Raw genomic sequence first — 14,109 nt, 5'->3', positions numbered from 1 at the left:
AAGCATTAGTTCTAAGCATTAGAATAAAGAGAGGTATATATTTTCTAGTTCACTTCAGATGAATGTTCTGCTTTGAACCAAAGCAATCCAAACTAAGGACTTCCAGTAATAGGGACACAACTTGGGATAAAACTTCTACATTCTTTATTTTAAAATATTTTTTTAAAAAGGCAAATGTTTTGTTAATCTGTTCAAAACGATCATAGTAACTGAAAGGTATTTTTGCATATTATATATTTACGGTTTTCATGTGCACATAAACTTGCATCTCATTTAGAATATTATAAAGGAAGACCCTCTTCCTTAACTTCTTAAATGTTATCGTGGGTGTTAATAATTATTGCATATATTTTTTACATAACAGTTGTCTTCAGACAAAAAGCATGTCCCTATTTCATGTGAAGATTGCTATTACGTTTGCTCTGCTAAGGTAGACAAACTTTCAGGTGATCCAAGCCATTGGGTTTTGCTGTTCATTCCTCCTATATTCTCTGAGAAGTTGCTTCCCCAGGACCAAATCTTCCCCCTGCAAGCCATAAATGTTTTTTTTTTCCTATTGTTTACTGTCTAAAGGCATGTTGACAGTAAAAAAACTACAAGGGCTTGTCAAATGCTACGAAGTCAGAAACAAACCCGTATTCATGAAATGATTATTGCTGTATAACAGCAGTCAACTGAAGTGCAGTTTGGGCAGCAAACAGGGAGAAGGGTTTTAACAGAACATTGGAAGAAAAAAAAAGACAGAAAAATAAGAAAAAATATAAGTAATCTTCTGCACAACCTTTTAACTGTAAAGAATCACCCAGAAGGATGTTATTTAGGAGACGTTTAGGTAATCTATGGCTTTGCCTCCCACACACCAATAAAACACAGAGTGAATAGTCAAAAGTCATTCATTAATGACCCTGAAAAATTGGTACATTTTGGAAATACACTGTTTGGCTCCTGATCCCACACCTTCAGCATATGTGCTACTAGACAGGACTACTGAAGCTTTCACAAAGCCAGAAGCAGCACGAGTATTTTAAAAAGCACAATTTTCCCAGGCAGGGGGTGGGTTCAAAGTTTCCCAGTGTGCCCTCGTGTAGACACACCCATCGATGCCTCTGTTAAATACCAAAGTACCTCAGTAATTAATGCAATTAACCCAGCTAACCACTGCTACGATGAGACAATTGTCACCTACTGATATTGAGGATAACAAAGGCAAACACCACAGTTTCACGTCTGACAGAGAATAGATAAAACCCAAAATAAGCAAGTAGATCCGAAGTTATGCACTTCATTTTTGGATCACACATTTTTAAGCAATCAAATGCTAGAGTAGTAGGAATCCTTCAACACTAAAAAAAAAAAAAAAAAAAAAGTCATTTATCATTCAAATCTGAAGATGCTCCATAATTGTGTAGCTGTCACTGCCAACTCACCAATTTCTCATCTTCTCTCTTTTGACAATTTTTATTACAATTCCTTTTTCATAAGAATTTTTATGCACTGTTTTTGCTGGTATTTTGGTTTGGTCTGTTTAGTAAAGGTGAACAGTTTAAAGAAAAAAACTGTCCTTCAAAAGTGATAAGCCAAACATCTTAATCATGGAGTAAACCACAAGACTTCTGACTGTCCCTTGACAAAAGAAGACAAAGTATGATGGATCTGGAGCAGGGGCAAACTGCTGCAGTGTCACTCCCAACCAGGATTCATTTGCTTTCCACCTCATTGCCAGAACATTATCCCTTGGTGTTCCCTTCTTCTCTACAGGCCACGCTGTCCTTTTCAGGCTCTTGTGTTTCATGATTCGTCAGGCACAAACCTTGCTGAGACTCCCTAATGCCTTTATCAAACAGGCTGTACTTTTCCATGGGCTCTCAAAGGGTAATTTTTTTTTAGTGTAATAAAGTAGTGAAATAGGGAACATCTCTGAACATGTCCAATGAATGTGCCAACAGCTACCAGGTACCTTACCAAAAAAGAGTCTGCCACTCGCTGACAAGATACCTGATAAAGACAATATCTCTAATACCCAAATATATTTTTATGATACATTTGGCATGCTGGCATAACATACATTTTCACAGTTACCCTGAATTAACACATCTTGTAATAGTGAAGACTTCATATCAACCCAAATATTTGGGAGAAATACTGAATCTGGAAAAAAAAAAAAAAAGGCAAGTCCAAAAATTTCAGAACTTCAACCCTACTTAATATCAGATTATTACATTAGATTTTTGGAGGTTCATCTACCTTATCACCATAGATGAATAATTTTGGAGAGACATACCAGATAACTGTTTACTCTCCAGTGATATAGTCCCATCCCACACATATGACCTGCACTCCTCCAACCTGCAGGTGTGGAGCTGGGATCTTTTAATCAAATTTCTTGAATCAAACCCAAAATTCCCCCAAAATCACTCAGAAACACACCGGTCAAACAACTTTCCTCACAGTGCTTGCCCTGGTTCTGTGACAGCCAATGCTGATATTCGGAGCAAGAAAATACAGAGAAATTAAAGTTTCCATGTGACAACACAGCAGCGTTCTTGCCTGAGCTCTAACAAATAGGATGTCTGTCTACATGAAATGCAGCACCCAGTAGATCCAAGACTTACTTCCTAGCACAGGACATGGAAATACAAAGTATTACCTATGGCTGGTGGTAGTTTTACAGCTGCCACTCATATCTGGTGTTGAGCAGCACACTGTCAGTGAAGTCTGAGTGATGCTTTTCTGCCCTTCAGGAGCTGCACCTTGAGATTCTGCACCATGAACGACACCCCATAACAAAGCTCTTAGTGACAGCTGAGGTGGTGGATACCCATGGTTGCATTACCATGCTAAGCATCTTTCCCTAAGGAGAAGAGTAGAACTTCCCCTTGGTCACTCCCCCAGTTCTAATGCCAGCTGTGCTGGGCATTTCTGCCCCACTAGCACACAGGTAGCTATTTTAACACCTCATCAAGGCAAACACAAGACACAAATACAGTTTGGAAGACAGATGGGCCTACTGTGTCCAGTTCTGGGCTCCTCAGTTCAGGAAGGACATTGAGGTGCTGGAGCAGGTCCAGAGAAGAGCAACCAGGCTGGGGAAGGGACTTGAACACAAGCCCTGTGAGAAGAGGCTGAGGCAGCTGAGGTTGTTTAGCCTGGAGAAGAGGAGGTTCAGGGGTGACCTCATCACTCTGTACAACTCCCTGAAAGGAGGTTGTAGCCAGGTAGGGTTGGTCTCTCCTCCCAGGCAGCTCTCAGTAAGACAAGAGGGCATGGTCTTAAGCTCTGACAGGGGAGGTTTAGGTTGGATATTAAGAAGAAATTCTTTACAGAGAGGATAATCAGGCACTGGAATGGGCTGCCCAGGGAAGTGGTGGATTCTCCATCCCTGGAGGTTTTTAAGAAGAGACTGGATGTGGCACTGAGTGCCATAGTCTGGTAACTGTGATGGTCATGGATCAAGGGTTGGATTGGATGATCTCAGATGTCCTTTCCAACCTGGCTGATTCTATGATTCTATGACTTTCTTCAATGAGGAAAAAAAAAAAAAACACAACACAACAATATTTCAAGGTAAAGTAGATGAAGTCATCATTGCACTGACATTTTTAACCTCATGGTAAAACTTAAAATGTTAATTTTTCACCTTCAATACCTCAAATGGCTCAGAAACACTCCACATTAGTGTTGAAAGTACTCCTCTCAGTGAACGCTGGTGTTTATTTCCACAGAATTATTTCAAAAGGTGTATTACTTTATGAAATGTAAAATATTCCTAATGACTGAGACACCATCCTCATAACCACAGATTGTCAGGAGTATTTAGGTGTTAACTCACTGTTGATTTCAGTTGAAGTGTGTAAATACTTGTGAAGATGTGGGTTTTCAGGCTACCATTACACAATGGCAGATTTAAACTTTACTCCTTCCTGAGTACCAAGATTCTGACATTCCTCTGACATAATATTTTAAAATATGCTTTGAATAAGTAAAGTGTCTGACAAAAAAAAAAATCATTATTTCCTGCAAATGGTATGGAAGAACCACTGGAAGTAAATCCTTATATTTAAACAATTAGTCAGCTTTTTACTCCAAACATACATGTGTTCCAATTAACTTCAGAACTGAGGTTAGGAATGACATCAGGTGGTATTAGGATTTAAGTTATTTATGAATAACCTTTCCATACCCTTGGAAAGCACAGAAATTCCTTGCACACGCAATAAAGCAAGAGTATTTAGAGGCACCACTTCGTGTTACTCCTCAGAAGTCTGAATTTTGTTATAACAAGCACTGATGTTTACTGGAAAGGTTCAGAAGGCTTAGGCTCAGATTTATAGTGTCATTTGACAAAAATTTGATGGCTTTTGAAGAGCAGTGCCTTGCAAATGCAGAGGGAGCTGCAGACATCTGTTAGCTAAACAATGCTGAGGTGCATCTCCCTCTGCAATCCCATCCTACCAGTCAATGATCTGGAAAACCTCAAAGCGTAACACATTAAGTTGAAGAAACCATTTCAGGGATTCTGACTTCTCTCCCTTATCATCTGTAGCACATGTTTACCATTTATGGCTCATCACCAGCACACACAATCACTTACATTCCAAATGTTCAAGGAGCTCTGTAGCCGAGGAAGGAAGTGCTTTAATATTCTGAGCTACCTGGAGACATCCAAACTTGGAAAGGCTCATGACTCTGTGCTGCAATGCTTGGATGCCTTTGACACGCTGTGCTAACCTCAGTCCCTCCTAACAAGTGCAGCTTGCATACATAAAGCAACAGACTCAGCTGTGCAGTGCTGCTTGCCCAGCCTTCCAGCAGCACAGCATCTTCCAACACCGCTGCAGACATCAGACCGAGCCTTGCGAGGAGAAGGTTGGTGTTTGTCAGCCAGGCTTGGCTTAACGATGCATGATGCGCCAGCGCCTGCATTTAATTAACTCCTCTTGCTTGGCCTCACAGAGTTGTTTTCTACTATCTGATCGTGTCTGCTTGAAGCCTGTTGTGATTTCAGGAGGGAAGGAGGCCTGCAGCCACAGCTTTCAGAAATATAACTGCCCCAGTTTATAAAGGCTCTGTTGATAGGAACAAAGATATCCCGGTATCCATGCGTGGGTAAAACACAGCACAAATCTGCTTTCTGGAGCTAAATATCTGGAGATTAAACCTGAAGGAGAGAATGCCACCCTTCTAAATGAGCAGTTCAAACAGTTTAATAAAGGGAGGAAAGAGGCCCATAAGGGAAGGTTATTTTGAAATTAATGCTTTTATCTATACCACATGGCACTACTAGAATTCAACAGCATGATTTCACAAGAAAGGATAAAAACTTGGTCTTTTTGGTTTGCTGCTTTCAGGAGCCAGTTTGTTTAAACCTTCCAAAAAGGAAGATATACAAGCTGATGTTTTACATGAACTGCTTTACTTATCATTTAAAATGCAAAACAAAATATGACATATTCCCGCTTATCTAGTTATACTACATTTAATATATGAATACGAGGTCTGTTCAAGAGTAAGTGAAGGATTTCTGTCTTAGAGATCACCTAAAAATTCCTTCTTAATGTTTTGTTGTTTTTTTTTTTTCTTTCCTTTTCATACAAACACATTCTAGGCATAATTGTCAAGGAAAAAATACACACACAGGCAAAGTCTTTTGCTTAAACTTCTAACCCAGATACCAAAACGTACATGAATGTGTGAATGCCACATCCCTCTTTAGCCACAGCTGTGTCACTACACAACCCTCACTGCAAATCTATTCCTTATATTATTACTTTCCTTCTATATATCTTGCTTAATTAAGATATTATTTGCTTGCTGTGCTACCTGTAACAGCTTCTCAGCATTTACTGGGGAGCCAGCATTTCCAAATTTACAGTATGCCAGATTTTCTATCCAGGGTCTGCAGCTCACAAGCATATTCACCTTTCATATCAGGATTTTTTAGCTGTAGGCTCTCAAGCTTCAAGCATTTTAGATGGGGGAAAATGTCAGTTCCTCCAACTGTAATACAGAGGTAATGATGCACCAGAAGATAAATAAATGACGTCTAAGTCACTTTACCTCTCAGAGTTCTGGCTTTGCAAAGGAAGGGTCCAGGAAAACTAACTCAGGTTTGTTTTTTTTCCTTTGGTTTATCCTCATGCCATTAAAATAAACATAAAACAATATGTTCCTTTTTAACCACTTGATGAGTCAGTGCAGCTCAGAAAACTGATAAATGGTTTGTGAAAATAAATTAATATTGCATGAATGCTGCTGGAGCTATTAAACAAACATAAGTGAGAACCCATCACTGAAGCCATAAAACACCTTTATATGATGAGGGAAAGGAGCAGAAAAGTCAACAACCATTATTACAGCAGGTACTTTGCCCTGTGAAAATGGCATGTGACCTAAACAGATGTAAGCAATTATTATCTCTGATGTAAACAGTTATGCCGCTTATCTCAGATATTACCACTGGCTTACATTGCTTTTAACAATAAAACAAAATTCTTTTAACACCCTTTTTTTTACTCGTGAAAAGGAACGTTTATCAAAACCTTTCAGTCATCACAGTCTCCCTTTAGAAGAAACAAGAAAGGATAAACAAACAGTACTTTATTTTTCTAAGCTATGAAACAGCTCAGCTATTGGTGTTTTGGTTATACTTTTACAAATCTGACGCATGAAACGTATTTGTAGTCTCCAGCTGATGACATGACATGAGACAGCAAATACTGTGACTTCTGCCCCCAGTAGGAAACCCAGATTTAGTCTGGAAAACACAGTAAGTTCAGTTGCCTCTGTTGGAGGTAGAGAAACAGATCAAAATGCTCAGCCTTCCAGCAGGAGTCAGGAGCAGATCTGCAGATCACAGGCACTTCTAAGGTGCTACTGAGAAGGAGCTGCTGTTTCTTACCCACTTTCACCCTGTACTTCAGAAACATGCACTCGTGTGGCAACCAAGGGGGCAAAGCTTTTCATGACCTTGGAATGCACACAATGAGCTCTGCTCCTGAGCACACAGACCTCCACAGGCTTCAGCTCCTCAGCTTTCAACCCAGCAAAGCACTCACACTTTAACAAATCAGGATTTCAGAAACACTTCAGAGATGCAGTTGAATCAGCAGCAGTTTGGACAGGAAAACCGTGAAGGACTGCTCAGGAGTAAGTGGTCCTGCTTCCTTTCTGGTACTTACGAAAAAGTAAATTCTGATGGTATTTTAGTGCTTCCAAGTAAGATCTTCCAAAGATCCTGTTAGTTTTCTCAAGAATTGTGTATTTTCACTTGCATCAAGGACAGCATTTAAAATCCGCTCTAGACAACATTTGACCAGTTACAGCAATAAAAAAGGTGAAATACTATGCAGTTACCTTAAACACATTGACAGAATCCCTGCAAGTATTGTTTTTTTAAACAAGATCAGACATTAGGAAATATTGTTGATCAACTGGCTTATTCATTACTGACATTAAGTTATGCCAAAATAAGAGCAGATCTACAGAAAAGGTCCATTTGAATTCAAATTCAATGGCATAATTAAATTTTGCATGCTAATGAGGGTCAAATTAAGACTTTAGAAACTGCATCTTCAACTAAGAAAACAGGTGGAGCAAGAAGTAGGAAGTAACATTTATAGGAACAGCAAAGTCTTCAACAGAGAGATCAGCTAAAGTACAGAAATTGCTATAACCTGTTGCATAAATTCCCCATTATGCACTGGCTGCCAGATGTAACAGTGTCCTATCATAAAACCTGCTTAAATCTACTTGCACTGGGAATGACTACAGGCTCTTGAAAATACTGGTAGTCAGCAAAATGCACCACTGTAGAAATCTGTCACCACCCCTCCTGGTGTCAGGCATGGAAATCTTCAACACAGAATTTTTACACGTTGGCATTTTTCTGATAAATAATAGATCCGTATTACTGGGTTTGATGGAAAACAAAACTACTTCATCATGGCACACCCTCACAAAGAAGTTTCGTATACAAAACTTAGTTTAAAAATAAAATTAAACTCCTTAATTGCAGATCTACATATTTTAAAATAGTTCAAACCTCTCTCTCTAAATACACTCTGTCCTTCATCAGGAATTAAATACTTTCATGTAGCAAATTGAGAATGCTCAACTATTACTAAAAAAAGTCTTTGCTACTATTCCATTAGACTCATTCATACATTGTGTTGGCTTTTTTGACTTACTGAACAGGAATTGTGAAGGAGAGCAGAAGAAAGCTGCTTTTGCATAATTCAAATAAAAATCACAGAAAAAGGAAGTAGCATAATCAAGAACAACTGTAGTCTCCCTTTGAGACCTTCTTTCTTAGTACAGTAATTAATAACCTTCTGAAGATAAAGGAGACTGAGAATTACTCAACATCATCCCCGAAAAAGAGGAACAACCTGAAGGTAACAAAACAGTTGTTTTCACCCACATCAAGGCAAGCTAAATGTTTCCATTCAGAGTGTTTAATTTAATTACAGTCTGTTTCACGTAAAAGGAGATGAGGTTACTCAAGGTTGAGAGAATATTTATATATATTTTTAGATCTATTAAATTTTAAATCTATTAAATTTCCCATGACTCCTGACCAGAAGAGTCATACCTGGTATCTTTCTTTTCTTTCCTCTCCTTCTCATTCATATATAAATTTGGTTTATTGAATCAAGCATGTACCAATTGGAGTGGAGGACAGAGTAATCAGCAAACAAAATATTGAAGACTTACCATTTACACAGATTTCAAAAGATTTGCAAAGGTCATCTTCAAACAGGCAGCCTAAAAAACACAATGGAAAGGTAAAAATTAACACAGGTTTCAAACTGTGGATAATTAGTGCAGACTGAAGACCTAGTGAATGCTCAGCAAGAGTCAGACATTTTGTTGGCCTTGGGAGTCTAAACTAGGCAGTACAGAAAGTCCAGAACGGGTTTGATTAAACTGCACTTACTAAAAGGCCATATCCAGAATAACCTTTGATGTTGCTCTTCCCCTCATTCCTCCACTGAGGGTTCAGTTTTCTCCATGCTTTTCTCTCTCTTTTATTTGAGAAACTTTATATTCTCTTAATTTTGAACACATTTTTATACCACAGCACAAAAACACACTACAAAATCAAACTCCAAGAAACCAGGAACTTCCTAATGACATTGCTACTGAGGTGAGACAAGCCTAGAAATCAGGTATAAATTGCTCAAATTAAGCTTGGATTTAGTAACAGCAACCATTGACCATGCATAGCTGCTCAAGAGCATTAAGTCCTCGGAGAAAAGCTTAAAAATTAAGCAATGCTTACCAACACCATGACCCGTCACAGACAGCGGAAAAATCAGCACAGCTCTGTGAAAAAGATTCTAGGATTTTTTCCATTTAAAGTAGGAATTTTTTTTCAAAACATGCTGCTGCACCAGCTCCACACCCTACCCTAGAAACTGCATCCAGGTTGGCAAGCCCAGCTCGTTCACTTCCACACATCTTGACAGATGAACTGTTCTGTTCCCGTGGTGCTTAATGCCACCTGAGCAGGTACTGACACACTAGTGATTATCTCTTTTGCCCTTAAACAAAACCAACTCCTGCTGATATTCGTGAGGACAGCAGAAAAGTGGGCAAGGAATGTCTCTGCTCTGGTCACTCTGCACTGGGGCACAGGGATGAGGACTAAGTAGAGTAGCAGCATGAAATACCCTGCTACTCTTGAGGTCACACACTTGGTTAACGCAACCAGAAGTTTCTTTATTTTCTGACAAAGATAAAGAGCTAGGACTGGATAAAATCCATGGAATAAAGCTGCATTTTAAACACAGAAACTTCCCTAGAGACTATATTTTTACAATTAAGCCTTTTAAATTCTCGGGAAAATATCTGTAGTTTATAAAGAGTTAGAGATATAAAAAAATCTTGAACTGTTTCACACTTTGCATCAAAAAAAAACCAGCCAGGAGCTTCACCGCATCTAAACACATGAGCAAAGCCTCTCTCCACAGCTGTCCTATCTCCATGAGAGCACAGAGTACATCAGAGAGTCAAATAGATTAAGTAAGCTGTTTTTATAAAAAGAACTGAAAGGCACAAGGCTCTCTGACTGTGAATTACCTATCTGCTAACCCTGCTAAAAGAAAAGTTTGGGGAGGGAGGGATAGAGTGACTTATGTGTGCCTGCATAGCCTTCCAGCAGGTAACTGTATTAGCACATCATTAGCCTGAGCTAATATGCTGTGTCTCAGCAGGATTGATTAGCACAGTGCCAGGTCTGAGCGAGGCAAGCCCAGCTGCAGGAATTCGAGACACATTGGAGCACCAGCAGAGTCCCTTACATTCATCCCACACCTGCCTGCAAAGACCACAAACACACAACCTTAAGAAGATTTACAATATTAACACCAATAGAAGAATTCTCTCATCCTTTTACCCAGCAAACTGTGGATATACATTCGGTACCTTCCGAAAGGGAAGTGTCAGACCAGGAAAGCTTCTGCCAGCAGAGTGTGGCAGAATGGCACGTGCCCACACAGTACACAGACTGTGGTTTCTAACATGGTTTTGAGACGTGTAGGACCTTGCTCCAGACAAGTCTACTGTACCAACCACTTGACCTGAAACAGTGTCTGAAAACTCCTGAAGATGTCTGACTGCAGCCCTGGTACTGATTGAGCCAGCAAAGCAGAAGGATGCTTTAACTGCACATTGACTCCTAAAGAGCAGACAAGAACGACAAGCAGCAACCAAAACACCTCATCACAGAGTACAGCACATAGTCTGACTAAAAACATAGTTAGGATCACTTAAAAAGAAAGGAATGCTTGCAGAAAGATAATAAAACAAGGTAAAGAAGCACTAATATAACCTAGACAAATGAAAAGTATACTTCAGTGCTCCTGTTGTCAGAAATCTGAATTTATCTCTTCTGAAGAAAAGTTTTTCTGATGAGGAAAAAATCCCTGGTTAAATCTCTCTGCCTTGTTTTCCCAAGACATTACAAAGAAGTTAAAGCCAGAAGTCTGAAATATGTGTGTCCAGTGCTGCAGAATTTTGTAATTGATTTCTCAGCCTGCCGTGCTGTAGATCCAAAAGGTGTCAGATGACAAATTTCAGCCAGGAATGTTTCAGTTGGAGTGGTTCATTAGAACAGTGACTGGTTCACCCAGACTCTGCTGATTTTGAAGAACCTGGGAGCTGGGATTACAGCCACCTGCTGCCTGAAGCAACCTGCCTGAGGAGGCCATCCCATAATATACTGATAGTCTCGGAGCAGAAAAATACAGATATGAGATCAACAAAATAAGCCTGTTTACGTATAAAGAAATAAACAGCCAAGCTACTTCTACACAGAACTTTGATTTAGCTTTATTGACTAATATGTTTTCCATGAAAAGCACAAAAGAAAACTGATTTTATCATGTTTTAGTTTCTCTTTTAATAACAGCTGTTTATTTGATTTGCAGCAAGGCATCTGATGCAATTAGACTTGTAAACCTTTGTTCTCCTTGTCTTGGAGAGCAAATTAATAAAGTCAGTGGATGGCAAACTGTATCCATGTATGTTTACTCTAAAATAGACAAGGACCTCCAAAACTCCTTGAAAAATATTTTGTTTTAAGTTATTTCTTGCTAGAGTTGATTGTTATGCATATTTCACCCAACCAGTCAACATGCTAATTTAGCTACTAATTTATCTCTTGTTTTTATTTGCTGTGACAGTAAGCACCATATTTCATTTTAAATATCATCTCCCTACTAATAGTAATGGTGACAATAAGTCACCACTGAAGAGTGAAGTGGTGTCGCCTCCAAAATACATTTAATTCAGTTCAAGTCTTATGGGAACAAAACTATCTTGCATTTTCTATCAAAATCTCCCTGTCACAGATCATCTCCCAACACACATGAACTGTTGATACAATACTTTCAAACACCTCCCCCCCAAAAAAAAAAAAAAAACTACAAAACACCCAACAAAATGCCAAACCTAAATCCCCAATCTCACATTATACAGCAGCCCTGAACAGACAAGTTCTCCATATAATTATCCATCATTCCTTTGCTAAATGTTGAATTCAAAGAGGTTTCTTCCTTAAATTGCATCGAAGATTCACCTCTTCACTAACATTTGCATGGTCCCCACATCTGAGTAGTGACAAAGCAGGTCAATATATTGTATATTACAATACATTTACATAATACATTATTAAATATCCAAAAAAAAAAGAGATTCCATAGGGCTTTGGAAAATCTTCTGCCTCTTTCCTCTCTCTCTACCCTCCATCTCCAGTACTGCTTCTCAGACAGGCAGCACAACAGAATCACAAAATACTGTTGTAAGTACAGAAGGTAAAAGTTTAAATCTCTTTGTCAAGTTATTCTTCTTGTAAGACACTAATAAAACTACTCCCTTCCTTCTTTTCATCAGGTAGACAGCAGTTCTGCTTTCCTGAAGAAAAAATAGGATATTTTAAATCATAGTGGAATATACTGCTTGCCTGGATTTATGAGAGGTGCCTCTGAAGGTTAGGACAGTCAAGGCACCAGATGAAATCACTTGAACTTCATCTAGAAGAAGCTGGAAAAAACTCTTATCTGGAAAATTTTCTTTGAAAACTTGACAATTATTCAAATAGATATTATGTTTATTTCTCTGTCCACTCCTCCAGTTAACAAACTTGTGATGATTTTACACTCAACGTCTCTTCCAAGAATGTCAAAAAGTCTGTAAGCATTTTTCCAAATTAAAATTAAAAAGTAGCTCATAGCCCCTCTTTATCAACAGTCACCAAAACAAGAAAACCAGCAATAGGCAAGAACTTACCAACTTTTCAATCAGAAACTGGGAAAATACAAACCTTCCAAATATATTCTGTTGTTGAGGGTTCTCTGCCTCTCCTTTCACTCCCTTCCTACAACTCTCATGTGAGCACTTAACATCTCCTCATATCTGAAGTCCGTAACAACCTCACCCCATCACAAAATTTCAGCCAGTGTGTGTGTGTCTTTAATCAAAAGCTGACGATCATTAACTTCTAATAATCCAGAATGGAAGTTCACTCCATATTTATCTGCTTCTTTCAGATTCAGCTGCTAGGCCAGGTAAGGAGGCCTTGAAGGGCCTCACCCTCTGCTGGTGAGAGAAAGGAACAAGGGAACAGCTGAACATGACAATGCTGGGCACAGGCTGGGCCTTGATAGGTCTTTGGCCCCAGCTGTGAATGACTCTTAATAGCGAGCACATGTTTATTTCCCTCTAATGAGATCAAGAAATACAGTCCAAGAATTACATTTTAAAAGTGCTCAACTCACACAGCTGGGATAGCTCTAGCTGAAAAAAAAAAAAAAGACAATTGTAACAAATGATAATCTGAACTCATTGGTAGGAAGAATCAAAGAAGCTTTCCTGCATAAAACTGATGGGAGAAGTCATCAGATTGAGAGAGACATTCCTCTCACTAATAGAGGTGTGAGATAAATTTGCTCAGCCTGCTGAAGCTGTGATCTACCCAACACATCCTCAGCTGTCTGCCATACACGTGTGCTTAACACATCTAGAATTACACAAAATTGCAGGAACGGATGGGGAAAATGAACTTTAAGCTGATCTCAGGTTTTAAGCAGAGTTCCTCTCAGTTTCCCAAACTCTGAGGTTACACAGGTGAGTAGGTGTACACACATGTGCAAGTATATATTCATTATGCAAAACCTATCAATTGCATGTCAAAATGTCACTGTTTCTTTATTTAGTTTCATTTTCACATTCACTGTGATAAAAAATTTGGATATTCCCCAGCCCTATCTTTTAAATCCCCCTTCTTAACCCCTTTCTCCTCTGCTCTTTTGTTCTGTTCCAAACTCTTGTGGTGATTTATCAACAACTGCTTGGAGCAGTAATTTAACGATGAGAGAAAAGTAAATCAGTGTGGTCAAAAATAATATTGAAGTGGCATGGAATGCTAAAGGGGCTCTTTCTTCCAAGAGAGAAAGCAAGATAAATACATGACAACATAAAAAGTACTAAGCTTTGATCTTTGCTCCACCTTTTGGAGCGTAAAAGGTACCTGATGTTTTTGTAATACTGTAAACTCTTGAGAGCTGATTTTTCTTTTTTTTTTTTTTTTTTTTTTTTTTTTTTTTTTTT

General features: G+C 38.8%; 1 protein-coding gene across 1 annotated transcript in view; it reads right to left on the bottom strand.

Annotated features, from left to right (window-relative positions):
• The window catches only part of LOC114058629 (receptor-type tyrosine-protein phosphatase N2-like), a 334,161-nt gene that overhangs the window by 278,236 nt on the left and 41,816 nt on the right, over positions 1-14,109 (bottom strand). Inside the window, exon 2 of the mRNA XM_027886151.1 lies at positions 8,713-8,763. Coding sequence (XP_027741952.1) covers positions 8,713-8,763 — 51 coding nt within the window. The remainder of the gene's footprint in view (positions 1-8,712; positions 8,764-14,109) is intronic.

The sequence above is a fragment of the Empidonax traillii genome, unplaced genomic scaffold (genome assembly GCF_003031625.1).
Source record: "Empidonax traillii isolate 1590-97213 ecotype Southwest subspecies unplaced genomic scaffold, ASM303162v1 scaffold178:size2223814, whole genome shotgun sequence".
In the NCBI taxonomy this organism is placed as follows: Eukaryota; Metazoa; Chordata; class Aves; order Passeriformes; family Tyrannidae; genus Empidonax; species Empidonax traillii.
The sequence above is the reverse complement of the archived record's forward strand: the minus strand, read 5'-3'. Positions and strand labels throughout refer to the sequence as shown.